Source organism: Mustela lutreola, chromosome 5 (genome assembly GCF_030435805.1).
Source record: "Mustela lutreola isolate mMusLut2 chromosome 5, mMusLut2.pri, whole genome shotgun sequence".
NCBI lineage: Eukaryota > Metazoa > Chordata > Mammalia > Carnivora > Mustelidae > Mustela > Mustela lutreola.
In genome coordinates this window covers 5,848,088-5,875,772 of record NC_081294.1, presented here as the reverse complement: position 1 = coordinate 5,875,772, position 27,685 = coordinate 5,848,088, and the positions used below count along the sequence as shown (strand labels likewise).

The following is a 27,685-nucleotide window of genomic DNA, read 5'->3' as shown; positions in this document are numbered from 1 at the left end:
GGGAGATAGTGGCATAGGTTGGAACCAGAATGGCTATTAAATGGTTCAGTAAAGCATCCTGTACTCACAGAAAGATGGAGGATGTTATAAATGCCAAAGAAGGAAGGAATAGCTTGTTCTGGACCTTCTAAACACCAGAAACCTCGGAGCATCCTTCACCATGAAGACTGAACTGGAATCTCATAAACACAGTTGGTGATAGGTATGGGGGCATCACCGGCCTCCATTTAATGAATGCTTTATGGCACACCTTCTCAAAGCAGTCTTTTGATCTCCCTTAGAATATGCTTTCCATATTCGTCAATCTGTTAGAGTATCCTTGATGTCTTTTTCTGAATTCATTGATCTGGAGTTTTTCTAGTGCATACTTCTCCTGTTTTCTTTGCTAATCCTGTTGGCAAAAACTGCCCTGGGGCGCCTGGTTGGCTCAGTGGGTTAGAGCCTCTACCTTCGGCTCAGGTCATGATCCCAGGATCCTGGGATCGAGCCCCGCATTGGGCTCTCTGCTCGGCAGGGAGCCTGCTTCTCCATCTCTCTCTGCCTACCTCTCTGCCTACTTGTGATCTCTGTCAAATAAATAAATAAAATTTTTAAACAAACAAACAAACTGCCATGTTGGGTTGTTCTGTCCTGCTGGCCAGTCCATGATCAATGTCATGTGCAGCTGGTTCTGAAAGGTCCCTGAAGCATAGGTCACGGTGAACTCCCATATAGGAAAACACCACCATCCAACTGTGTATTCAGAAGATGGCCTGGCACTGCCTCATGAGCAGAGACGCCCTCTCGGACCTCGCCCTTGAACTATAAGACTACAAACAAAGTGGATGCTTTCCAGCTGTCCCTGGAAAGACACATCGTCAATGAGCTTCTGTCTTCAAGGAAGAAGATGACGTGAGACTTCGTTACAGCCAGTCCTGGGGCCCTTCTGACTATTTGGGAGTGCACCTGCTCTCAGTCATGTATCCAACAGATGTTTATCGAACACCTCCTTACTTCCTGGATGGTAGGTGTGGTTACAGACCCTGTGGGTATCAGAGTGGTACCTGGTTTAGAACTGCTCTGTCCTCAATTTGAGACTATCTAGTATCGCATCGCAGAAAAGGAGACGGCAGACAACGCAGCCCAGGTCATCCACTGCGGGGACATTCTCTGTCTCTGCAGGGCGAGAAGGCTGCTAGGTCCTCAGCAGAAACTTGAGGTGGATCGGCTGGTGGTGCCTGGGGCCGACATGGGCGCCAGTCCAGAGGCCATGGTAGGCACCAAGGATACTCACTGCTGCAGCCAAGCGCACACTCCGGAAAGAAGACCAGGATAAGAACCAGGAAGCCAGGAGTAGAAACGGAGGGCAAGGATGCAAAGACCAGAAATAAGTCGAAAAGAGACAGGACCAAGCTCATCCTCAGTGACACAGATGAGCTCAGTCAGGAAGCGATATGCTGCTTGGCGCTCCTGGGAGCCCCTCCCTGAAGGGGGCCTCTGGCTGTGGGATTTAGGGATGTCCCATCTCAAGGCACTGACCCAAATCAAGGGGCTTTCGTTTTTCTAAGGATCCTAGCAGAAAGAGTTGTGTCAGCATCGACACGGGGCAAAGGATGGGGAAAGCCTTAGCAGGTGTTTGGTGGGAAAAATATCTTGACATTGACATTGAGTTCCAGAGTTCCATCAGACACACACTGAGGCTGGAGAAATCAGGAGGGAGGTGCAAACTCCTGCCCTGAAGAGTCTCTCATTTGGGTATTCAACGGACTTTGAGAAGATGTGTTAATTTCAAGGTGTTCTGTTTCTCTGCCAGTAATGGTCATCGTTCGGTGGAGGAATGCTTCTTCATCCTGGGGGTCCTGTGGCAGCTCACATAGGAAATGGGTGTGGAAATGCCAGGACCTTGCTGAGAGGAGGAGGCTGGGGAGACAGGTGCACCCCTCCTCCTGGCAGGATGCTGGCTTCTGTGGGAGTGAAGGCAGGTCCCCGAGGCCTCTCGGGTCAGCCCTCTCGAGCTGTAAGTTTCTTAGAAAGACAAAACTAGGAGAAGACTCACAAAAGATCTTGGAGGAAATGAAAGGACTCTGAAAGTTAACACCCCTTTTCTTCTTCAACCAAGGAATGACTCTGCTGCTGCTCAGTTCTAAACAGAGATTGTGTGTCTGTCTCAGGTCCCCAGAAGTCATTCTCTCTCCACCAGAAACTCGCTGATCGAATTTCCTCTTTTTCTTTGGATGTGTAGCATAGTCAGGGGCTTCAAATTCAATAAAGGGAAATTCAGCAGCATCGTCGCTGTGCATAAAAATCAGTAACACGACATTTACGGAGGGACTGGATACAGGTTCTTTGGGTACAGCAGAGAAACAGTAAAGCGTGTTTGCTTGGTGAACTGGAGAATTCGCTGGGAAATTAACTCCTGATTTCATTCTCATCCTTCTACGGAATCATAAACTTTCCTTAATACCATTATGCAACTCCACTCCTCTCAGCTTGATTACAGATTATTAGGGCTTCCCAGTGTGGAGGATGATGGAAATTAAATTATGTGAGGAGAATGTGCTGCCGTGGTGTTTCTGAAAGTGCTCTTACTGGCACGGAACACGCACACAGTGAGGTTTTCACTGTACTTGACCCTGAGCCTCCAGTGGAAAAGTAAGTGGCCGTGCGTGGGGAACACAAGCCATCTGTTTGGAGCCACACATCTAGGGAAATATTTAAGGCATTTATTTTATGTTAAAAGAAATACAGATACTTTATGGAGGCTTATGCAACATGCTCATAGAAAAACCCCGAAGGGTGGTGGGTCCAGAAATAAACTTAGTGCATGATATAAAACGTTTTGCTATCAAGATGTGAGATGGAGAACATCATAAGGATTGCATTTTTTTCCAAGCAGAGGATAAATATTCACTGTAAGCTTGTGGAAGTAATTTGATGACAAGAAACCTTTTATAAAGCCGAGGAAGGGCTTGAGGACCCTTCCTCCAGTGTTCCCATCCTCAGGGCTGGCTGTGATCACAGTTGGATCTTCTCACCCGAGTCAGTCTCTTCATAGGAGAGAGAGTTTCCAGTTGATAAGACTCCCTCCACACAAGGGTTGTTTAGGAAATCTCCCAAAAGAAGTTCAATGCTGTAACTTGTGACTATATCCACTTACTTTTCTGGTATTTTCATGTATGTTGATTCATTTGTTTTGAGCTGGCGGGTAGGTGGGCACTTGGCCCCAGGGGGCACACCTGGCAGTGTCTGGAGACATTCTTTGTTGTCATGACTTGGGGGGTGGTTGTGTTGGTGTCAAGAGGTAGGGACAGGGATCTGCTACACATCGTATAATGCCTAGGATGGCCCTCCATCGGCCAACACAACAGGAACTCATTCAGTCCGAAGTATGAACAATGCCGAGGAAGAGAAACCCAACGTTATACTTATCAACACAAATCACCTCTCTAAACTACTTCCTATCCCCTACATGTACATGATGAAACCAACTCTACGTAATCTAGAACGAAGACATACACCAGCTCCCCGCACCACAGTTTTAACGAAACCCGCACGCAATGATGACCGATCACAAGGGTGTTGCTCGTAGGTGTTGACTCAACACACACTCACGTTCTCAACGTCCCAGGAAAGAACCAAGAAGAAGGGAGAGGACGCAGGTTACCTCTCGAATAAGACCTGGCTGTAGTCGTCCAGGACGTGGGCGTGAGTGTGCAGAAGGATGATGTTGTAGGCCACCAACGCCACCATCATGATCAACATCTTCAGCTCGTAGTTGACCCTCAGGAAGACCGAGCAGGAAATCAGTCCCAGGATGCAGCTGTAGATGAAGTACTGGAACAGGGAGAGAGATCGGGGCGTTACTCCGGGTCTCTGCTGAGAAAGGCTTCAGTGAGCAGCAAAACTGGGGGTTACCACCAAGTTTACTCGGGCAGCTGATGAAAACGGCTGTGAAAGCAGATGCCCTTTTCTGTTTTCTGACCCAGCGGAAAATGCCCCAAAACTTCTGCCTTAGGAAGAACTACTCATTCCGTGTCTCGCTGACCCAGTGTAGCGTGTGCAGTAATTGTGCAGACTGCCGCCCGGAAACAATGTTTAACCATCTATATGTGAAGGCGTGTCCTTACAAGCAGACGTCCTTTACTTCTCGAAAATGAAAATACGACTCTGTACCCATTTATAGATTTAAAAAGTCATAGACCACAGAATCTCTTCTCGCCTCGCAATTCTTCATGTACTGAGAGGGTCGGAGTCATTACAGGTAGTTCAGTTAAAGCCACAAGCAAGCCCAGGCGTTTTATTACAAGAGAAACGGTGGGTCTACACCGGGAAGGATTTCACAAACTAACAAGGCTTTGGGCAGGGTGAGCCACGGATTCCCTGGAAGCAGACAGGCACCCCAGGGAGTGGGAAGAACCGAGTGGGAGGAGGAAGGCACACTCCATCCTGTGTGGCCCCAGGAAGCCGCGACTCACTCTTGACCACAGCGGACATCGTCGAGAAGGGACGGCCCTGAGCCATCCTCGCTTGGCTCGCTCATTCGTGGGGATTCTGTGGGCCAGGGACCTGACCTGGCTGTGACACGGTGTCTTCAGCTGTGACACTAGGGGAAGAATATCCTCCTTTTAAGTCACGGAACAGAGTGAGCAGAGCGTGGGGCCCAGAGCCCTGCCCGCCAGGAGGGACTTGCTCAATGAAAGGTCACCAGTCGCATGAAGCCTTTCTCTGCTGCACCAGTTTCTGTGGATGAGGGGTAGCTGCTGTCAGCATTCCAGAAGGGAAGCCACACGCAATAAAGTCTAATAATTTCAATAAAGCATAGACCCGACGGATGCTTGATAAACCCGGTCTTTAAAAGAAAGCCCGGCTTGTAAGGCACTCAATTTTCGTGCCGTTATATGGAGTAAACCATGCACCAGCTGCTTATTTTTGTCACCTGCGCTCTTTTATTTCCCTGGCTAAGGCCACCCGCAGTGAGCCGTCTGGAAGGCTACTGCTATCAGCGCGTCCATCCTGGTCTGGGGAAGAAAGCAAGGCGAGGGGTGAGCCGCCCGGGTGAGATCAGGCCCTTCCTTCTCTGCGAGAGGCGCGCTCCGTGTCAGCACAGACCCCGCACTCGCGGGGACGGGCACCTTCATGTCAGCGAGACCAGCAATCCTCCTGGTCACCGGGCAACGGGTCACCCTTTCAGGGGTGAAGCTTCCGCAGTAAGACCGGGTTACCGGTGACTGCACTGCAGGGGGCCCTGAGGGTTCTCAGCCTCCTTTCTTCGACCGGAGTTACCTCCCGGAGGCCAGTTCTCCCCAGGGCTGACAGCACTCACCCTGGAACCGGGACGAGCAGGAGGACAGGAGGGGAAGACAGGGCTGGCCCAGCGGGAAGACGGAATGAAGACACCGTGAGAGCAGGCAGCAACGGGGCCTCAGTCTCCCCCACAGCAGGAGGCGGGGGGGGGGGTCTGTGCTCTGAAGCCAGTCCTTATTGCCACGGATGTCAGCCACTGTTACCTTTGCTAAATGGCTAAGGAGCCACCTCAGACGGCAGGTGTGGGGGTTTACGACAGGACACGCACCAGGCCTGGGGGCGACCAGAGCACCTGGGGAGGTCCCCTGGGGCAGGGAACGGGTGCAGCAGCCTGACAAGGAGGCTCGTCCCCACTGGATCCCCTGATATAGGCCTCGACTCCTCATGTCTTTTTTTAGTTCATTTTTCTGCTAACTCACTGTTATATTTTTCAAAAGTATCATTCCGTGACAGATTGGAGATAAAAAAAAAAAAAAAAAAAGAAAGAAACAAAGAAACAAAATGAAATCAAGACCTTCCCCACGAGGAGTCTGAGGGCGCTGGTTTGCAACCTGGAGGTCTTCCAGGGAGTAATCTGGAGCATTCTAGAACTGCTCCCTAAAAGCCATGAAATTGCCTTGGGAGCTGGTGGGGGGTGGCGGGGAGGCTCCGTTTCCGACAGGATGCTGCTACGAAAATAACGCTGAAAACCATAGAAATGAACATTACCGACAAGGGCAGCCTAACGGAAGGAGCAGGATTGGGAGCCGCCGTGTGTATCCGCGCGTGAGGGCCGGCAGCCGGGGGACGAGGGCTGTAGAGGTTTCCTTTCCCACCCGCCATGATATAGGTACCAATACCTACGCAAACATGCCTATGGTTTCACCTTTTAAAATTCACAGTCTTAGACTTTACAAACGTTTTCACATTTCAGGAACACTTCCTAGAATATATACATTAATGGGAAGTAGCGTTTAGTCCATCCTTATTAAATAGCTTTCTGGAACAGTTGGAGGCCATGCACAAGGTGGTCTGGGACCAGATTCAAGTAGGCGTGCAGCCTGCAGACCGAGGGACGGGTGGACGAGGGGGACAGCTGAGAAGGCCAGGCCAGGGGTTCTGAAGATCAGCGTCTGCACTGACAAGGCACCTGCCACGGGGCGCTCAGGTGGGCAAGAGTCCCGAGGGCAGGCTCCCAGACAGACTCCCTTAGGGTGGAAGGACTACTGAGCTATTTCTATATAATTCTGATATAATCGATGTATTAGTTAACGACTGTGTTATTTATTAACACTTAAAATTAACATTTAATATCCTTTTGGCTATTCGAGGTCTTTTCTGGTTCCATATAAATTTTAGGATTATTTGTTCCATTTCTTTGAAAAAGATGGATGGTACTTTGATAGGAATTGCATTAAATGGGTAGATTGCTTTACTCTTAATCTCACAAAACAAACTGAGGGTTGCTGGGGGGAGGGGGGTTGGGAGAAGGGGGGTGGGTTATGGACATTGGGGAGGGTACGTGCTTTGGTGAGTGCTGTGAAGTGTGTAAACCTGGCGATTCACAGACCTGTACCCCTGGGGATAAAAATATATGTTTATAAAAAAAATAAAAATAAAATAAAATTAACATTTAATTAAAAGTAATATTTCATTACGAAAATCAGTTGTTACTATTAGTTCATCTTAAGGAAATTAACATTAGTTAATATGGTCATTAACATGCTTGATAAAGCTGATCGATGAAGTCAACTTGCATTTTAATGCCAAAGAAACCACCGCTATTTTCCTGGGTAATTTCCTTAAGTCTCTTTTGGCCTCTGCTCTCCCCTGGAAAACGAGGATTGCACGAACAGCCGCCTCCCAGGGCAGATTTTCAGGTGAAGTAATACAATGTCCGACATGGTACGAACGGCCTACAGGGCAAAAATCCTCTGTGGCTGACTTTGTTGGGCATTCGAAAACGACCTTTCCTCCTTCTATAGGAACGATACATCTGACGCTAAAAGTCAGGGACTATACGGGGACGTCTGGTGGCTCAGCCAGTGAAGCCTCTGCCTTCAGCTCAGGTCATGATCTCGGGGTCCTGGGATCGAGCCCCACACGGAGCCCCCCATGGGTCTCCCCCCTGCCCTTCCCCTGCTCCTGCATGTGTATTCTCTGTCTCTCTCAAATATAATATTTAAAAAACAATTTAGGGAATATATGAAGGACATATATGAAAATAAGGATTTCCTATAATCTCCAACAACCAACTTGAGCCACTATTGATTATTTTGGGTATATCTTTCTAGCCTTTTTGTGTGTGTGTGTGTGCGCTATTTATTACTGGTATTAGTATTTTAGAAAATTGGCAACTTATTTTGTTATGATTTTAAGTGATGCTTCTCAATAGTTCACTGTGACTATATATTTTTATGTCATTAAATATTTTGTAACATCTTTTGTAATGGCTGTGTATAACTAAATAGTAGAATTTATTTAAACAATTAAATTTATTCTAAGTTTTAGGTTGTTGGCTTCCTTTTACTTTCTTGTTTGGTTTGATGTTACATTAAACACTTGGATGAACACCTTTGTAGCTCAGTGTTTGCTCCTGTGAGATTAATTTTTGAAAGTAGTATTGCAGGATAAAAAGTATGTCTATTTTTATGCTTTTTGGTGGCTCTTACAGATTAACATTACGAAGAGTCCTATCACTTTATTATTTTTTAAAGACTTTATTTATTTATTTGAGAGGGAGAGAGAGCAAGCAAGAGCACAAGAACAGGGGGAGGGAGAAGCAGATCCCCGCAGAGCAGGGAGCCTGACGTGGGGCTCGATCCCAGGACCCCGGGATCATGACCTGAGCCGAAGGCAGAGGCTTCACTGGCTGAGTCCCCAATGCGCCCTGAGTCCTATCACTGTATACTTCATATCCCACCACGTTGTCAGCCTCAGATGACCCGCATGATGGGGTTTGCAGAGAAATAAGGTCCAAGTCGTGCACATCCACAAGGGCTTTCCTATGTTCCCGCCCATCTCTGGAGGCAGAAGCCATAGTTTCCAGCATGTTAATAATGCAGTTTCTGTGCAGACACTACTGGGGCACGGGGGGCTTCCTCGGCAAACCTCATCATAACGTTCTTTCTGAGGACTCACTACCGGGACAACGGGGGCTTGTGGACAAAGACAGACCTGGATGTTCAAGAGTCTATTGTGCTTTTTCTCAGAATCTTTTAAGATTGGGTAAATGTTACTTTTCCCCACCTTGGGCTTCTAACGATTTGCTTCTTTTGAAAATAAGATGTCACAGGGACTTACCTCAATGAGACTCAGAGAGATGAACTTACGGCTTTTACTGATGCCAGCACAGTGGGCTGTTCCATCCGAAAACACTGGATGGATGGAGCGATATTTTAAAAAAATGGTTGGGGGCGCCTGAGTGGCTCAGTGGGTTAAAGCCTCTGCCTTTGGCTCAGGTCATGATCCCAGGGTTCTGGGATCGAGCCCCGAATCGGGCTCTCTGCTCAGCGGGGAGCCTGCTTCCCTCTCTCTCTGCCTGCCTCTCTGCCTACTTGTGATCTCTGTCAAATACATAAATAAAAATCTTAAAAAAAAAATGCTTGGGGCAGTTATGCGCCCCTTTCTCATGAAAATGCACAGTCATTGTAAACCCTTGAAAATGCCCTGTGAACGCTGCCTGGGATGCTCTCTCCCTCCGTGGGCCTGTGTACCCCCATGTGCAAACCAGCGCCCCGCATTCAGGGAGGAAGGGCTGGACCGCAGTTCCTTTCTCCACAGAAGGCGGCTCCCAGTTGTCCACAGTGAGATCACAGCCAATAAACCTTTACCACGCAGCCTGTCTCTCACTTTTCACATCGCTGAAACAGAAGGATGCCGTCTGACACTCACGGGGGCTTATGATAGTGCCTTAATGAGGACCAGGACCCCATGCACAAGGGACAGAGCTTAGGACAGCCTTAGGGACTGCGGTCAGCTTGCCTCCGAAGCCTTCTCAGAAACACACCAGACACCCCTGCTCTGTGCACCGAGCTGGGAGCTTCCTGGGGAACTGAAGACAGATGGGGAAAAGAATCAAAGCCAAATAACAAGGGAACAGCTCAGCGAAAGAACGAGGCAGGAAATCTTTGTCACCATAGCTAGTGGAGTTTAAAAAACTGGTGAGGAATTTTTACAGTGTACACACTTATTGAAATTACCTACTTCAATCCCCAAATGGTTCTTCCAGCACTTGGGGAACTGACGACGTGGGACAGAAACTAGATGTGAAGGATCTCAGCTACTTTAGATGATCATGAAGAACAGGAGGGGGTCAGTGCTTTTTGTTTTGTTTTTACATAAATGATTCATGAAACAAAGTTACTAAATAGCAAATAACTGATTCAACCCTTTTCACTTAAAAGACTGACATGATAGCAAGTTCTGAAATTGTGATCTTGGCCCTTCTGGACATCGGTTGAGGTGAGTCAGCCAGCAAGGATTCCTGGAGGATATGATCAGTGCGTGGTGTCTGCAGCCAAAGGAGGGGTGGAAATATGTGATGGGGTTCCCCCCGTCACCAGTCAGGAAGCCGGCACCCGCCCCCTGGGACAACGAGCAAAACCTCTACGCAGTGAATCCAGAACGTCAGTGACTTATGCTCAAACGTGAAAGGCTGAGATACCCGGTGTCGCGCGCAGCCGTGGGAGAAGAGCAGCGAGACACCGGGGAGAGCCTGCCTGTGACACCGGCTGTCTGCAGGCGTCTCGCTCGTGTCGCCGGCCAGGGCTGCTCTGACCGAAGGCCTGAGGTTTGTAGCCGGACAGGACTTTCTCAGGTTATGGATCCCAAAGAGGACAAAGTGAAGTCCAGAGCCGATCGGAACCTGGAGGCCGTCACGTGGAATGGGCGAACCGCTTATAGGACAGCAGCAGAAGCAAGAATAACGAGCGAAATCTTCTTACCGGGAGGAAAAACAGATTTTGCGCCCGCAGAATCGCTGCCTGATTACTTAAGGCGGAAAGACTTGTGTTGGATGTATTGGCAGTTGGAGGAACTGCTTCCTCTGGGTCACTCAGGAAAAACTGCAAAGAAAATGTTTTTCAATGAATTAGTGCACAGGAGATTAAAGAGTTAGCAGATCGGCCTAAATTATTAATGGCCGTGTTCTTTCTGCCCGGTAAGCAGGATTATGTGGGCAGTCGGGTGCCTGTATTTCCAATGCTAATAGCTTCATCTTCTCCTGTTTGAAGCTTTGAGAATTTCTATTAAAGAAGCAAATAACTATTTATTGTTGTGCTCCACGCTTCTAGTGAATTCCAGGCCTACACGACTGATATTAACGAAAACACAAACATGTACAAAGCACAGGGCGGAGGGCTTGGTTGGGATCACTTCTGAGGTTGACAACACCCTGCATGGGGACATTCAGCTTAATACCCAGAAATCAGAGCCTTCGGATATTTTGTTTTTCGCAGTGTTGTCTCGCTTCAAACATCAACTGGGTGCAGGGACTTTTTGATTGTAAGGAATTGTGTGGGCCAGAGGCTGTAACAGGCGTCAGTATTTGTGTGTGTCTGTGAGTGCTCGGCGGCGTGGGGTCACGAGGGTCAGAAGCGGGGAGGGTGACCACGTGAGTAAGGACTGCGGGAGGGGGGTCCTGACTTGAAGGCAAAGTGATCCTGGGACAAGGCAGACGGTGAGCTCTGGTTAAGGTAAAGGCTCTTTCGTACAGGCGGTGGGATTTCAGGGCTGGAATCAACACGAGACACCAGCAACACATGTGGAGACCCGTGTGGAAGGGCCACACGCACGGCCACGGGTGGAGGGTGACGGCGGGCAGCCCCGGCCCTCACGTCTCTGCCCACACAGCCCCCATTTCTGAGTTCGAGAAGGTGACGGCCGTTGATACTAGACAAATGTTCGGGAGGGCTGCCTGCCTGCAGCCAGAAAACTTGAGGGTGAATGGAGGGGCTCCCCTGTTGGGGAGGGACTGTGCATCCCAGACAACAAGAACGTGGAAAACGTGCCCTGGGACATCAGTCAGACCCAGGAACACACACATCGGCAATCCCCGTGCACTGGGGTCTAGACCAGGCCCGTGGCTGGTTGGAGCATGGAGGGTACCAGGGCCTGGGCGAGCAGGCAGCGGGCAGTTAGTGGTTCACGGGCCGGAGTTTCTGTTTGGGATGATAAAAAGCTTCTGGGACTCGTCGTGGTGGGTGCTCAGCAGCGGGAATGGCCTCGGAGCCACTCAGCTGCCCACTGCAAGGCGACAGATCTTACTTTACGTGTACTCTACCCAAGACAAAACTAAGAAGCAGTGCATGCAGAAAGATGAGAAAGAAAAGGAAAAAAGGAAAGCCTTTTTGCTTTATCCCAAAGAGAACACGTAAAAACCACAGGAGCTTTGCAAGGGGACCGGAGTGAGGCTATGACTTTCAAAGGAAACATTTTTTGGATGAAAAATTAGTTTCTTCCCAGGGACCTGAGCAGAACAGGCAGCTTTCCCCCAGCATGTGCACGTGCATGTGTGCACACACGCGTGCACACACACACACACACACAAGAGCTGCTCTTCTTTTAAAATGGGAGTCCAAGGTCTGGATCAGCCTCACTGGGCTAAAGAGGGCTACAAAATAGTGAAGCCACAACTTGGCAGCAGGGCTCCGTCAATTTGGAAATTGTGTTCTCAAAGGAAGGGCTGGTAAGTCTAAAAAGCTATGCTGAATTAAACAGAAACCTCGCCAGGATGGGGCTTGAAGCAGGCTTAGGAAAAAAGGCACAGAAATCATGCCGGCAGCATTTAACGGTGCCCAGGTAAAGACCGGAGGACACCTGTGTCCCAGAAAAACTAAGGGTCTTCTTGCCACAGAGTGGGCGGATGACCCTGGGCGTCCACTTTCTTGCACAGCACCCTCTGGTGCTCAGACTCTGAATGTTTCATCAGTGTGGCCCATGACAGGAGACCCTGTGTCCGTCTCCTGCCATCACAACTTAGGGGACAGCGGTCCGAGTAGCTGGAGGGCATGCCTCTGAAAATCTTCAGATGTGGCCAAAGACCCCACCTTGGTGAAAAAACCCTTCCCCTTCCGTGGTTAATAAGAAATGATAAGAAAGCTTTACAACCAGGGGTAGTGATTTCCTTTCCCTGCCTACTGTCGGCTTTCATACCGCTTTATGGTGTTGCTTTGAAATCGTAAATGCAAAAGGGTTGCTGATGGAGAAGACCTACTGATTTCACAGCACCGGCGATCAACAGAAATGATGGGCGGAAAAAGGTCATCTGCTTCCTCCTTGCCCATGGCTCGGCTGCGGGGGGGGTGGCGGTGAGGGGGGAGCAAAGCCTTATTTCATTCCTGTCTCGAGGGTCATCTATCATACTCCTGACCTGTGTCGCACAGACTTCTCTACCTCTGTTGGCAACAAATTCCTTTTGCCACGAGAAAGGAAAACAATGCTGGGAGATGTATTTCTGGTCCCGAGGATGCATTTTTTTCTCCAAAGGAAACAGTTTATATATATATATATATATATATATATATATATATATATATATATATATATATATATATATATATAAATAAAATAAATAAATATCTGCTGCTAAGTGCTCAGCTCCTCAACCATTTACAGACAGTGTCTGGCCCTCAGTCCCACTGAATATTCTCTCTGAAATGCAATCAGGTGTGCTTCCCATGTCGGTTCTATCTTAAAAAAAAATTGGTGATAAATCCTGGTTTTATCAGGCCAAGGGCACCCCCGCCCCTTCTCCAGGACCCCTAAAGAAGGACTGCTAGGCAGAGGGAAGTGGAAGAGGCCGTCCCAGCTCTGGCTTCCCGCCGGCAACAGCCTCACCGGAGTCTGCACGTGCATCCCAGAAGGAACACGCTCCACGGAGGAACGGCAGGACAGACGCCAAGAAAACACCCGAGGTCCCCCTCAGCCTAGGCCCGTTGCTACGTCCTAACGCAAACACCTGCTCTTAATCGATCCCGGATGCTGCATGTCTCCCCCCCCCCCCCCCCGCCCCCGGGAGCTCCTTCTCCCCGTCCCCTAGAAGACAGCGCAGCCGGCCCTGCCCTCCCCACTTGCCGCCTCTCCACACGTCTGTTGCTGGCTGGGAGACTCACGGTGGCCTTACCCTGCTGCCTGCCGGTCTCCTGGACTTCACCGTGAACTCCCAGAGGCAGGGAACAGACTTTGGGTTCCAGCAACTAGCAATGCACCAGGCACATACTAATGCTCGATAGATCTTTTTATGCCAAATGAAAGCTAAATGGCAAAAACTATGTGTCTATTATTTAATATATATATAGTCTACCTCCTCAACTTATTTCCTGCTTCTGGAAGGCAAGGACTGGACATGATGCTGTGTAGTTCAAACAACCAGTAAAACACCCAAAATATGAAGTATCTTCAGGCCTTACGGTCGATGGCGATAATGTCAGAATAATAATGATGACTGCCGGGTGCCCGGGTTGGTTACGTTTCTCTTCTGAAGGACACGGCCCGAGTGGTAACACTGATCTAGTAAGAGAGACCACTGGTTCAATACTCACAAGCTGCCTGGGGCTGTCCTAGACATGGGAGCCGGGGAAGTCAAAGAGACCATGACCAGACTTCGCCAGGACTCGGGGGCTCGCGGCAGGATTCCTGAGGCACACAGACTCTACTGGCTCCTCCAGGAATTCCTTCCATGTTTTTCCATGACAGCTTTGCTCTGGTTAGTGTAACTAGCCTCTAATAACCGTACACCCCCTCAAGATCTACGTTAGCAATGACCATCCCAGCACATGGCCCACCGTCTATAGCGGAAGGGTCTGGAGCCTAAGGTTTTACGAGACTCTAGTAAATAACCTTGTCTGAGCAGCAGCTAGCCCCTCTAGGTCCCGGAAGCCTTGCTTCCACATTCCTTAGGATTTATGCTCTCCCTAAGCCCCACTAACTAAAGAGTCTAGAATCAGTCACTCCTCCCAACCCCGGTGCGGCGCTTCCTGCCCATGGGTCCTGTCTCCGTGCTATGGTAAAGGCACCCTTTTGCCCCAAAGATGTCTCAAGAATTCTTTCTCTATCATTCGCTCCTGGTCTCAGTAGTGGAAATGGGGGCTGTGGAAGTTTAATGAACACCTCGAAAATCCCCAGCTGGAAAGGTGGGCAGCTAACGTTGGAGACCGGGCCTTTCAGACTCTAGAGCAGGATGCCCGTCCCACGGCACTCCCTGCATCTCGATGGTTCTGTGTCTTCGGTGATTCCCCTGCCGGTGTTCAGCATCGTCTCTGAGGCCAGCAGGGAGGTGAGAAGCTGCCGGTGCCATGGGTGGATGCTGAGTTGAAGAGGGGGTAACTCGTGTCACGGGGAGCTACGGCCGAGGTTGGAAAGTCCCACCATCTCGGGCACCAGAAGCCAAGAGGGTCGTGCCTGGCGGGTGCCCTGACTCACCATGTTGAACACGGCCATGGTCAGAATGATGGCCGTGGTGAGGACGGTGAGAGAGACGCGCGGCCAGGGCCGGTCCGCGATGATGCCCGACGACTTCAACAGCCACAGGAGAGAGGCCGAGGCTTTCTTGCTGCATTGCTGGGAGGAGACAGAAGAGGAAACACATTGCATGAAGTTTCTTCATGAGGCTTAAAACCACCTGAGGCCTCAGGATTCTTCACAGAGCAAAGGAGCAGGCTCTGCTCCGCCCTACCCGAGGCCCAGACAAGGTCACAAACCTTATTAAAATTATGCTGGCATCACTGTTACAAATGAAGAACAAATTAGTTAAATTTCTATGTTAAACATAGAACGACCTGAAATTACTATTATTTTTATTATTTTTAAAATCTCTGGTAAAGGAAAAATGTGTCAGTTAATTAAACCATCTGGGGGATGTGTTGGGTCTCAGATCACAGCGATGATAGAGCCGTTATCATCACTGAGTAGATCCATGCAGAAAACAGAGCGGCCTGGAAGCTCACCGTCAGAACACACGGGACCCCAAAGCAGACTGAAGTCCGTACCTCCAGGACAACCCCTGCTGCCCCGGGGCGAGCGTCCTGCTGATGGCTTTACCTCACCCCACCCAGTGGGTGCTGCTTTCTACTTGGAGAGGCTCTTCTCCAAATTTTTAATTGTGTTAAAAAACACATAGCAGAACACTCTCCCTCTTCATTTTTTTTAAAAGGATTTTTTATTTATTCATTTGAGAGACAGAGAGGGAGAGAGAGCACAAGCAGGGGAAGAACAGAGGGAGAAGGAGAAGCAGACCTCCGCCGCGCAGGGAGCCCGAAGCAGGACTCGATTCCAGGACGCCGGGATCATGACCTGAGCCGAAGGCAGACGCTTAACCGACTGAGCCCCACAGGCGCCCCGCCATCTTCATTTGTAAGCGCACGGTCCGGTAGTGTTACCCGTATTCACATTGTTGTGTAGCATAGGTCTGCGATTTTTAGCCTCGCTCAACTGAAAGTCTAGACCATTAAAGAACTTCCCTCCCCCCTTCCCCTTCCCTCAGGCCACCACTGTCTTACTTCTGCCTCTAAGAGTCTGGCTACCCTGGGTCTCTAATAAACACGGAATCATGCGCTATGGGTGTTTTGTGACCGGCTTCTTTCCCTCAGGCGCATCTCGAGGCTCATTCATGCTGTCACATGTGATGAGATTTCCTTCTTTTCATAAGGTTGAATCATATTCTGTTCTATGTAAACACATTTTATTTACCCATTCGTCTGTGGATGGACACTGTGTGGCCTCTGGTTTGTGGCTCTTGCGAATAACGGGTTAGTGACCATGGACACTGGAGAAGGTCTTTGGGGATGAGAAAGGACTAAGGTATTTATAGGATAGCGATGTTCCCGCAGCATTTTCTGGGGCCCAGACTCTGCTCTGTGGGGTTTCAGGGCGTGAGGTCACTTCATCCTGAAGGCTGCCTTTCCAGAGAGGGGCCGCCATGATCTGGACCTTCATCCAGGTGTAGAGGAATAGAGGTGGGGAGAGTCCTGAGGGGTGGCTGACATGCGACCTGTGCCAGGCACTACTGTGCACAGTCACAGAGGTCCCCTGACACGGCAAGCGGGTACGTAAGACTTCTCTAGGGATCTACATTTTCACCTTCATGCGAAAGGCGCTGTGGCTGGATGGCTACGTGTCCTGAAAACACCAAAAAGAGGTTACGATTTCAAAAATTTTAAGAGAAGGCCAACATCCTCTCACTTTCTGACTTGTACTAAGTTAATATGATGGTAAAACAGGTGTAACATCCATAACCCCCAGCAGCAAATCCTCCCCAGCAAACAAGCAGCCCCTTTATTTCGCTCTCTCTTTTACATCTTTCCGTTTGATTCTCAAAAACATGTCGGCTTTAGTCTCAAAAATGGAAGCATCACAGTGTGTCACATGCTGATATGATGCGATTAAATGAGATTCTTTTTTTTTAGCAATCTTACTAATTAATTTTTTTTATTTAGAGTTAGCTTGAGGGGAGAGGGGCAGAGGCAAAGGGAGAGAGAGAGAAGTTCAAGCAGACTCCTTGCTGAGTGTGGAGTCCGATGAGGGACTTGATCCCAGCACGCTGAGATCATGACCTGAGGTGAAATCAAGAATCATGATGCTTAACTGACTGAGCCACCCCGGTGCCCTTACGTGAACTCCTACAACAAAGTTACTGGTTAGGACAGTAAGAACCAGCCCAGGGTCCCAGGATCAAACATCCACAGTTGAGCAACTTTCTGCAGGTTAACTATCCTCCATGGTCTCAGCTTCCTCATCTCTAAAATGGGGCAATAATACTCCTCTCCTTGGTCTTGTAAGAGATTAAATGAGCCACGTCAGGCACTGGGTTGGGACTTAAAAGCCTTAGCTCTTGTTACATTTATGAAGAAAACATAATACTTCTCAGAGACATTTTAGGGACGAAAAATCTCCTCGCTTCCTATCAATATGAACAAAACCCCCTCATCTTCCCTCTTCTTCACTACAGTGTTTCCTCCAGGCAGCCTGCCTTCTCTCTTCATTCCTCTCGCCAACTAGAGGCCAAGGAGAGAAGTGTTCCAAACGTGAGACTGGGCACCGCTGGCCACAGGACAAGGAAATAGCCGGTGACCGGGACACGGGCCATGAACCACAATACAGAGAGAGGAGGAGGAGGTGAAGATGTTTGCGGAAGCTGAGGAGAAAAGAGACGTCAGAAGGGAGAGGAGACCATGGATTCTACTGCGGCTCTGGGCAAAAGCTCTGCTCGGATCCTGATGTGGTAATTTAGCTCACTTGATTCTACTTTGGATTAAGCATTCGAGTAAAATCTCTGCTGGAAAAATAAGTTTACCAAAATTTGCATCATCCCAGTGAAACATCATAATGGTACCATCTCCCAGAATATTTGGGCATTTATTCAGAAGGTGCTTTTCAGATGAAAATGAGAGCCCGGGTTCGTTCCTCCATGTGATCTTTGGGTTAGCGACTGGCATCACTCCAGTCAAATCTGCGTCCTGTCCTGCCTTTCTTGACCACTAGGGGGTCTCGCCTTATGCACATGGCCTCCCAATCACAGTGAGCTGACTGTTGGTCTTCCAGAAACACACTTGGCTGTTAATGCCCCCGCATCCACTGATAGATGTGGAACTGGGACTAACTGCAGTAGCAGATGGAAAAGGAGAAAGAATATAAATTTATATGGAAATGCTACCCTGGGTTTGGTGCTGGGGACAGTGACCAGGGCAGCTGGCTAACAATGGTGTGGATGGAAGTCAATGTTCTTCATTCAGTACAGGCAGAAGATTCTCCTCAGAAAAATGAAATGTTCATATACTATGTTTGGATTAAAGGAAAAACAACAGGAAAAAAACATTTCCTCCCCCTTCATCCTTTCTACCCCTTACCCCATACCCCCACCCCACTTTGAACCTCTTGCACTGGAAACAATGGGTAATCCGCATTCTAAAATTCTTCCTAATTCAACATGATCTTTATAGCATGGATTGCATTGGCAATTTCATTAGGATCCTTTTACTTTTCTTATTTCTTATTTTTATTTTTGGACAGAGAGAGAGCACACGTGTGCATGTGCGTGGGGGGGCAGGAGAATGGGGGAGAGAGAGAATCTCAAGCAGGTTCCACACACAGTGTGAAGCCACATGTGGGGCTTCATCTCACAACCCTAAGATCATGACTTGAGCGGAAATCAAGAGTTGGACACTTAACAACTGACTGAGCCACCAGGAGCCCCGGTGTCCTTTTAAAAAATAAAATCAATTGCCCGAAAAGAAATAGATGTTGCTATTAATATTAATACAATGAAAAACATTTCAAAAAGCTCTAAATATAACGGGAAGTAATACATTTTTATTATTAGAAAAACAAAACTCATCTTAAAATCTTGCCTGAAAAAATGGTGACTTTTTCATATAAGCATGCATTTTTTGTGTATTTGGCTGAAGGAAAACCTACTTTGGCATTTTAATTCCTCAAGGACTGTCTTTTTGAATGGCAGCAAGCAGCTGTAGCATAATTACTTGTAACATTGTACATGTGCCACAGAGACTGCCACGTGTACTTCACTTCTTTAATTGTACTCGCTTTTCCTACAGAAAGGCTTCTTGATGTCAGTCAGTCCTATTTTACCAATCAACCTGTTTCTTTCATAAGCCGAGTGAACCACATTCCTCAGCCATCCATCCACTGTGTGGCACTCACAGCCTGTCCACACTGTGCTATCTTCGATGATGCACTTGTCTCTGGGAACACGGAGAGCTGGCTGAGGATGGTGACCATATCACACCCCTCTTCATATTCCCCAAGTGGCACAGCGTGCAGCTAAGAGCAGGGACTCAACAGAGGTATGCTCAGCATGTTATCTTATCTTTCACTCAACAATCTTATCTTCATGTGTATCAGCCACTTATTCTTCAAAGAGAAATTTCTAGCAGTCAGAAACAAAGAAGGAGTTCACTGCTAGAGGGACTGAGACTGTGGGGTTGGCCTAGGAGTGTTCTAGAACTGGACACAAGCTGTAACACCTAAAGGGTGGGCTTCTGATGCCCACAGGAAAGAAGATGTTGTCTTGGGCTTGCAAAGGGCGAACAGCTGAGACCAAGAACCCTGAATAAAAGCAGAAGCTCGAGGGGTGGATATATTTTTTCAAATTAGTGTTTTCATTTACTTTGGGGAAGTACTCAATAGTGGAATTACTGGATCATATGAGCACTGAGTAATGTACAGAGCTGTTGAATCATTATATAGCACACCTAAAACTAATATAACACGGCATGTTAATTATACTTCAACAAAAACAAAACAAACAAACAAACAAACAAATCCCAGAGGCCTCAGAAGACTGCTCCCTCTATGTAAACTAGTCTTAAACTTCTAATAAACTTAGATAAATTCTAACTCTAAATGTTAGAATTTATTAATAGGAACCTCAAGTTGAGGGGTTATTCACTGGGTCAAAGACCAGAAAAAGCCCTTCGAGTTCCTGCTAGTGGTTGGAGGATAAGTCCCACCAAACATGACCTCAAAATAAAAAAGAAATTAGGAACCACATAGGACTATGGGCCATAAGAGGAAGAATCAACAGACACAACAGAAAGTAGAATTAGCACCACAGGACCTTCACGTATCATCCATCTTCAACAGCCTGCAAAATTATATTGAAGTAGTCAAGGATGGATTAGAGCACATAATGAATGAGCCCTTAAGAGAAAATAACAGATGCATTTTTAAAAAGATCCACAGATTCTCAAGAGATGAAAACGTAGATATTGAAAAACTCAGTAGCTGTGCTGGGAAGGGTAGGATAGCTCTGAGGAAATAGCCCATAGAACAGAAAGGGATGAAAAACATAAAAGGAATCTTGAGGCACAGAAGGCATAATGAAGATTCCAGACACTTGTAATGAAAGTTTGAGAAAAAGAGAAGAGAAGGACCAAGAAAGAAACAAAATACAAGGAACTACAGACCAGCTGCTTAGTGGACCTGGAGAAAAGCATGAGCTCTGTGACTGATGTGACATCCTGACTCCCAGACAGGAAAATGAAAGCAAACTTCTACCTCAGCACAAGGAATCTATGGCCCATAACTGACAAGGAGAAAATCTACAAAACCACCAGAGAGAAGGCATATTGCCAGCCAAGAAACATCAATTAGCCTCTAGATCTCTCCTTGGAAAATATGGACTCATGTTTTCACAATATTAGAAAAATTATCACACGCAATTACTCAATGAAAAAAACCCCAGACCACTGTTTAAATACAAAAGCTGAATACATTATGCACAGGGTCTCACTGAAAGGGTTATCCTTTGGGACTACGGAGACTGAGTCCTGGGAGAAGGAAGAAAGCTGAGACACTGACACGCAGTAAGAATGATGGCCACAAAGCATAACAAGAACAGTTTAAATTTAGAAAAACGTATCCAATACTCTTCATCTTTCTGGGCTCTTGTACAGCTTACTGACTCAGCTCTTACCTTCCCTTCTTCAGCATAACTCCAGAGTTTCTGATTTCAAGAATCTGATCATCTTATTCCATCTTCCATATTCGAGAATGAAATGGAAGACACAATGATCAGATTTAGAGGACGGTATTCTTCCTCAACAAGGTGGAGATATTATTGAGCTCCACTGGTCGTGGGTACATTACACATTTGAAGTTAATGAGTAAAAAGAAAATAGTCCCTAGAGGGAATAAACAGAACAGGTAACTTGCATGGATCTAAGACAATACTGGAGAGGAAGAAAAAAAAAAAAGTAACAGCAAAGAAGATACATGATGAATTAAAGAAAAAGTGAAGTAAGTCTAGTAGTAATTATAATACACGTAAATGTGTTATACTTGTCAGGTAAAAGAGAGAGACTGCTAGATCAGAGGAAATAACATGCAACTAGATGTTGTTTACCAGAGACACACCTAAAACCCACATACTGACAAGGACAGGCTGAATAAAAAGAAGGAAGGAGAGGACAGTGGGAAAATACAACAGAAAGCTGGCAGAATTGTATTGGCACTGGAGAAAATAGACTTCAAGGGAAAAACACTGCTGGGGCATAGAAAGCTTTTCTATCAGCCAGTGTGTGACCTACTTTCCTTCCACAGGACAGACTTGATGTTTGTGCTTTAATCTCTGCCGGGAACAGGGTCGGTGGGCGGGCACAGAATCTCTGTGACACAAAGCCCAAGATGGCCACATTGAGAGAAAAATCTCTTCTGACGTGTGTCAGCATTTTCATGTACTGTGTCTGGCATCCTTGTTCTAAAAGACGCTCTGGGGGGTGGCTTTCTTGGTGTTATTTTTGGTTAGAGTCACTCTCTTGTATTTGTTGCTGAGATGTACGTCTATTCCGGTCATTTAGTGTTAAATCTGGCTGTCATCACGTACTTATTGCTAGTAGTATGATGACATGTATTACTACTTTCATTGCTGACTTTACTGACAATGTAAAAGGGAATCTCTTATTTTACATTTTAGTTTCTACTTTGCTAAACTGAATTGTTTTGATTATCAAGTAAAATAATAGATTTTCTTATTTGTAGGATTCTCCTAAATGTGAAAACATTTTGCAAAGTATTATTATGAGAGGGACTTTCTTACTAGAATAATTTAGTGTCTAAATTCACTCGTAAACTAAAATTTTCCGCCATCTTACCAAAAGTCTTTTAAGAAGAAGCTGTACTTTCCCCAGGATCCAGTTTTAAAATAAACTGGGCCAACAGCTGGATAATGTGTGTCAGGAAACTAGACCAGAGGGAAATACGAATGAGACTCTCTGTGAGGTGTCTTGACTTTCCAACGTGATTTTGACCAGTGGATGGCTTGGCCATCACTGCAAGGCATCCTCCGTACCACGCATTCCCATGACCATGAACGTGGACATCCTAGCGCTGGGTGCTCACCTGCTGGTGACTCTCTCCACACACAGTCTGACGCCTTCCAAAACATTCCCCCTCCACGACTGCAAGTGGAAACTGCTGAAGCGGGCGGTGCCTCCAGAGCTGGACATCTCTCGTCCACAAAATGCGGGGCTGGATAAGGCCATCTCTGGGTTTCCTGTCTGCTCTCAAGGTTTGCCACTCAGAAATGCTAACCTCAGGAAGGTGCTGATGCCACAGTGCCTGCAGACACCTGACAAGGGAGGACGGGGAAGGGCCAGGATGCCGGCAGGCCAGGACCCTGGCAGCCTTGGCAGCAGGGATTGGCGACTGGGGCTGAACTCAGAGCCACGCGCTCGGAAGAAGTCAACCGGGGGGGAGGATGAGGGCCAGACGTGTTCTGCACAGCAGTGCCGGCAGGCTGCCGCTGGTGCACCCCAACATTCCCTCTAGTGTCCCGAGGTGGGAATATTTATCTTGTATCTCAAGTGCCTGTAGCACTACAATGAACAAAACGGGGCTGCAGCGACCTCGTGAGCGCGCTTGCTCTTGGAAAGATCACAGGTGACAATACAAAAGGAAGCGCCACCGGCAGGCACGCGCGACGTGGGTGGTGACAACGGGGGGCTCTGCCCAGTTGGCTGAGCAAGGGCAGGAGACTAGTTCCAACCGAGGGGACAAGTCGAAGCAGACTGGAGTCAAGGAATAGTAGCATGTGTGAGATGGTGTGTCATCGTGGTGCGACGGGGGTCACCTGCTCACCAGCGCTGTCCGTGTCTGTCTGCCCTCAGGGCCTGGGCCCACGCCAGGGCATCTGAAGAGGATTCCTGTGCCACCAGGGTCACCTAACTGCCTCAGTGGTGGTGTTGGGGAGCAGGGGTGGTATGTGAGAGCAGGGGTGGCATTGGGGAGGCAGGCCTGGTGTTGGGGAGGCTGGGGTGGTATTGGGGATATACGGGTAGTGTTGGGGAGTAGGGGTGGTGTTGGGGAGGCAGGGGGGTGGTGGGGAGGCAGGGGAAGGGGCGTGCAGAGCAGATGAGTGGACTCGGTGGAGGGGACCTCATGAGATGACACGAGGCGCAGTGTTTCCTCAGTGCATGCTTATGAAACACTTCTGTGGGCAGCATTCTGCTGGCTTCACTGGGGGACAGAAAGCCAGCACAGGGAACAATTCTTGTCTCCGAAAACACACTCTGTGTATGGGGAAACAACAGTTACACTGAACCAAAAAAAAAAAAAAAAAAGAGGGGGAGTCAATCACCTGTTACATAATCACGTGCTGAATTATACGGCACAGATCCTAAGCCCCATGGTGCTGGAGGGAGGGCCCATTGCAAGGGCTGGTGGGTTTCTGAGAAAGCTTCTAGAAGGAAGGCGGTTGCAGGGCCCACCCACAGGCTGAAGTGAGCAACATGGGCAGGGGGAGCTTCCAGGGAGCTGCTAGGGCAGGGAGGGCGGGGGAGTGGAGCGGGGGAGGGGCGCAGGGGGGAGGCAGAGAAAGGCATAAAGGCGTGCGTGCTCCAGGCTTCTCAGCGCAGGAAATGTGGTAACAAATACATTTCCTGACTTTTTTCTCACACTGAACAACTATCTGTCTGATTTTTCTAGCAAAAAAAAAAAAAAAAAAAAAAAAAAAAAACAACAAAAAACCCTGCACTTCATGATCACTCTTATTTTTTGCCCATTTTACTGTGGGTCTCTCTCTCTCTCTCTCTCTTTTAAATCAAACCCAGCTGTACAATAATGACAAGTCAATGGCAGGCAGGTCCCCAGGGGGACAAAGGTAAAGCTCTTGGAGGAAAATTCTCCATCAGGCTTACCTTCTCTTGACCTCCTTTATCGAAGGATTTTACTTGAATATTAGCATGAATGTTGCCTCTGGCATTTAAGCTAACATATGGTAATGGGAGGATATGAAGGGTATTAATATTTCTGGGATATTAAATACACTTTCAGAAACTCAGTATTTAATCCAAAAATAAATGAAATCATAGGAACACGTCCTACATTGGGCAGGTTTTCAGGAGGCTAGGGGGTGAGCAGTTAGGATGTCAGGGTAGTTCTCCGTGATCACTAAGATTGTCGGTAACCCACGGCACTTTTGATTGAATTTGGAAGATAGACTAGAAAGCACACCGAAAGCCTTTTGACATTGGTTGTGCCTTAATTTCCTTGATGTTGGCAGTTATAAAAAAGTCCTTACCGAGTCCTTTAAACAGTACAAAGAACCTCTTACGAGAATGAGAAGAATCCCTTGAATTTTACCTGGATTTCCTTTTGACCAGGGATTACAGCCAGTCGGTGGTGGGAGTGTGGAGAGACTCGTTCCCTAATCCTGCTAATTCAAGGTCAGGAACACAGGTCCTCAAGCCTAGGCTTCCAGACCACTTCCGCCAAACCTAGCCTTCTTTCGAGGAGGAGGCAGGCACCCGTTCACTCCCAGCACTGAAATTTTCCCAGAAGGTAACACAGAGTTACAGACTCCCTGGCATCTGGTGTGTGGGTATCAGGGTCTTAGGAAGCCCCTGGTTGGAGGAGGAACCAGGCACTGTGGGTGTGGGATCCTGATGGCCCCGAAGCACCAGAGGGTGGGCGGGGGAGAGACAAGGGGTGCTGAGGCTGGCTGGATTCCAGCCAGGCTGAGCCGAGAGACATCCCGCCAGAGCAGAAGCAGCCTCTCAAAGCAACAAAGTTGCCCTGGAGATCCTTTTCCCAGCCTTGCATCTCCTCCCCACTTCTCTGTTTCTTTTTGATAGCAACTGAGTGGAAAGAAAAAAGTCAGCTTGAAACCTTAAAAACACACTATGTTCCCGGACCCTGAAGACTGGATTCCTTGGAACAGCAAGTGAGAAATGGGGCCATTGAGGCACCATGACAGAAGCTGCTGTAAGCAGAATGAGGCTTGGATTTCCAGTGGGACCATGAAGGCTAGTTCTTGTCTGAAACCTGAGAGATGGACTGCAGAAGCCTTCTGGGGGCCAGGAAGCGGAGGGGGGAGCAAATGACAGGGGAAAGCAAAAAGGAACAGGTTAGCGTGGGGGTAGTTTCCATTATTCCATTCCCAGGAACACCATGGGCTTCATTAGGACTTAAGGTAACGACTTGGTTCCTCACTCACCTTCTGAGAAAAGCCTATGTGCTTTTCCACGTAAGGAAAATGTGAACCTGGAGAACCAGACTTCTTTGTAGTTAAGCATTTTAGAAACTTGACAAAGATTCCCATGGGGCAATATCTACAATCTAGAGTTTTCAGGGATTTAAAGAAGCTTAAGATGCCACCTGTGCATTCCTGGAAATCGGAAACCATGGTGCCACTTTGGGAGGAGTTTCCAATCTGATTTGAAACATCTAAACTATAATCTAGCAAACAACCCCCCCCATTGGTTTGCAAAGGTACGAACGAGGCAGAGACCGTATACAGTGTCCATTGTTGAGAGGCAGAGACATATTCTGAAATCTTAACACATTTTGGCTAAAAGATTTCTACACATCAGACTAGCATGTATCTGATGCTTGGGACCTCGCTCAGAGTGGTCTCTCTTGTTTCTACACAAGAGAAAGCACTGTCTTTTTGGACTTCTGTCTCATTGTTGGCTTTCTTACGATGTTCTCATGGAGCCACTTGCTTTGGCCTCAGAATACTTAGATTTTTGATTCTTACATCCTGAACTAGCACTTGAACCATAACAGCTTGCAATGATTGCTTTAAATGAAAACACTAACAAACCTATTTTTACATTTTTATATTTACATTTTCATATGTTCCAAATTTTTGTATCTTGAAAATGGATATAAAACACATATTTGGTTTAAATTTTAATTCCCCATACAGAAAAATCCTCCTATTATACTAGTGCTTACTGCTATAAAACTCTGAAAAGTCAGAGAGGACACAAAGTGATGACAGAAAAAAAATAAACATGAATATAGTTTTACAGTGTGACAGCCAACACTTGAAATAATCCTCAAGTTAGTGTCTTGGAGGTGCCCAAGCTGCATGAGTTGACATTCTGGGCCGCTGACGTGAAGCATGCAGGCCATTTACGGGGATCTGTGAGCTCCTGAAACGGTAAATCACCAAGCTCCCCTGTTTCAAGCAAGAAGTCAGTTTTCATCCCACGAGCACAGTTTTCAGAAGTTCCGTATTTGAAGTACCTACCAAAAGCTGCCCAGCAAAGCAGATGAAGAGGGTAAAGGCGAGCACGAGAAATGCAGCTCCAAAGGAGATCCCCAGGACGGACGTTCTACCAGGGAAGCAAAAAGGAACAGGTTAGTGTGGGGGTAGTTTCGGTTATTCTGGAAAGCCACCAGGAACACCCTGGGCTTCATTAGGACTTCGGGTAATGAGGACTTCATTCCCCGCTCAGCTTTTGAGAAATGAAACTGGAGCTAAAACCAAAAACACATCCAGAGAAAAGTGTGTTGCAACTGGGTCTGTCACCTTGCTGATTCATCAAAATTGCCCTAGAAGCACCAGATCCTTGTGAAAGCAAAAAACCATCTATTTTGGACTCTCTCACCGCAATGGTGCTTTGATGCCTGGGCCCCGCCTCTTCCCTGGGGGAGCAGCCTTGTCGGATGCCCCGAAGGGCCTCCTGGCCCATCCTTACCCTGCTTACTCAGAAACACTGAGTCCTCACCCTCCCCAAGACAATCCAGCAGATTCCACCTCCTTAAGCAATCACGCAGCTAAATGTTTCCTGAGGTTCCCCACAGACTTCAGCGACCACGGCCTTCACAATCTCGCCCAATCTCTGATGAACACGCAAGCTTCTTCCTATGAGCACGTGACATGCCGAGTTACAATTCTGCCACCGACAGGTTGTGGGTAGATAAAAAGCATTAAAAGAAGTGCATGCCTCTCTGAGACATCCTTTATTTTTTATTTTTAGTTTTTTAGAGATTTATTTATTCATTTCTGAGAGACAGAGTGAGAGAGAGAATCTCAGGCAGACTCCCCACTGAGCGCTGAGACCAATGCAGGGCTCAGTCTCATGTCCCTGAGATCATAACCTGAACCAAAATCAAGAGCCAGAGGCCTAACCGACTGAGCCACCAAGGCACCAAGAAACACCTTTAAAATCATTAAAAAGTTCAAAGCCTCTTAAATCCTCATTTACTCCAAAGATAGTATACAGGGGTATTAAAAGAGCTGAACCACAATGAATAATCAAAGATGAAATTCATCTTATGGTTCTTGGTGCTATAGTGAATGGAACCGATTCTCTAATTTCCCTTTCTGTATTTTCATTGTTAGTGTATAAGAAAACAACTGATTTCTGTACATTAATTTTTCATCCTACCACATTACTGAATTGCTGTATGAGTTCAGGGATGAAGTCTTTTGGGTTTTCCATATAAAGTATCATGTCACCTGCAAAGAGGGAATTTGACTTCTTCATTGCCAATTTGAATACCTTTTATTTCTCTTTGTTTCTGATTGCTGTTGCAAGGACTTCTAGTACTATGCTAAACAACAGTGGCAAGAGTGGACATCCTGGTCGTGTTCCTGATCTCAACGGGAAGGCTGTCAGCTTTTCCCCACTGAAGATGATATTCACTGTGCATTTTTCATAGATTATATGAAGTT

At 47.5% G+C, this 27,685-nt stretch overlaps 1 protein-coding gene across 3 annotated transcripts in view; it reads right to left on the bottom strand.

Moving 5' to 3' along the window:
- ADCY2 (adenylate cyclase 2) overlaps positions 1-27,685 on the bottom strand; it is a 409,143-nt gene that overhangs the window by 49,043 nt on the left and 332,415 nt on the right. For all 3 annotated transcript variants that reach the window (XR_009353703.1, XM_059173611.1, XM_059173610.1), the window contains exons 15-18: positions 26,255-26,339; positions 14,686-14,823; positions 10,209-10,328; positions 3,644-3,813 (exon numbers count right to left, since the gene is read on the bottom strand). Coding sequence is in view for 2 of the 3 variants with exons in the window: in XM_059173611.1 (XP_059029594.1) it covers positions 3,644-3,813; positions 10,209-10,328; positions 14,686-14,823; positions 26,255-26,339 (513 nt within the window). In the remaining variant the exon portion in view is untranslated. The remainder of the gene's footprint in view (positions 1-3,643; positions 3,814-10,208; positions 10,329-14,685; positions 14,824-26,254; positions 26,340-27,685) is intronic.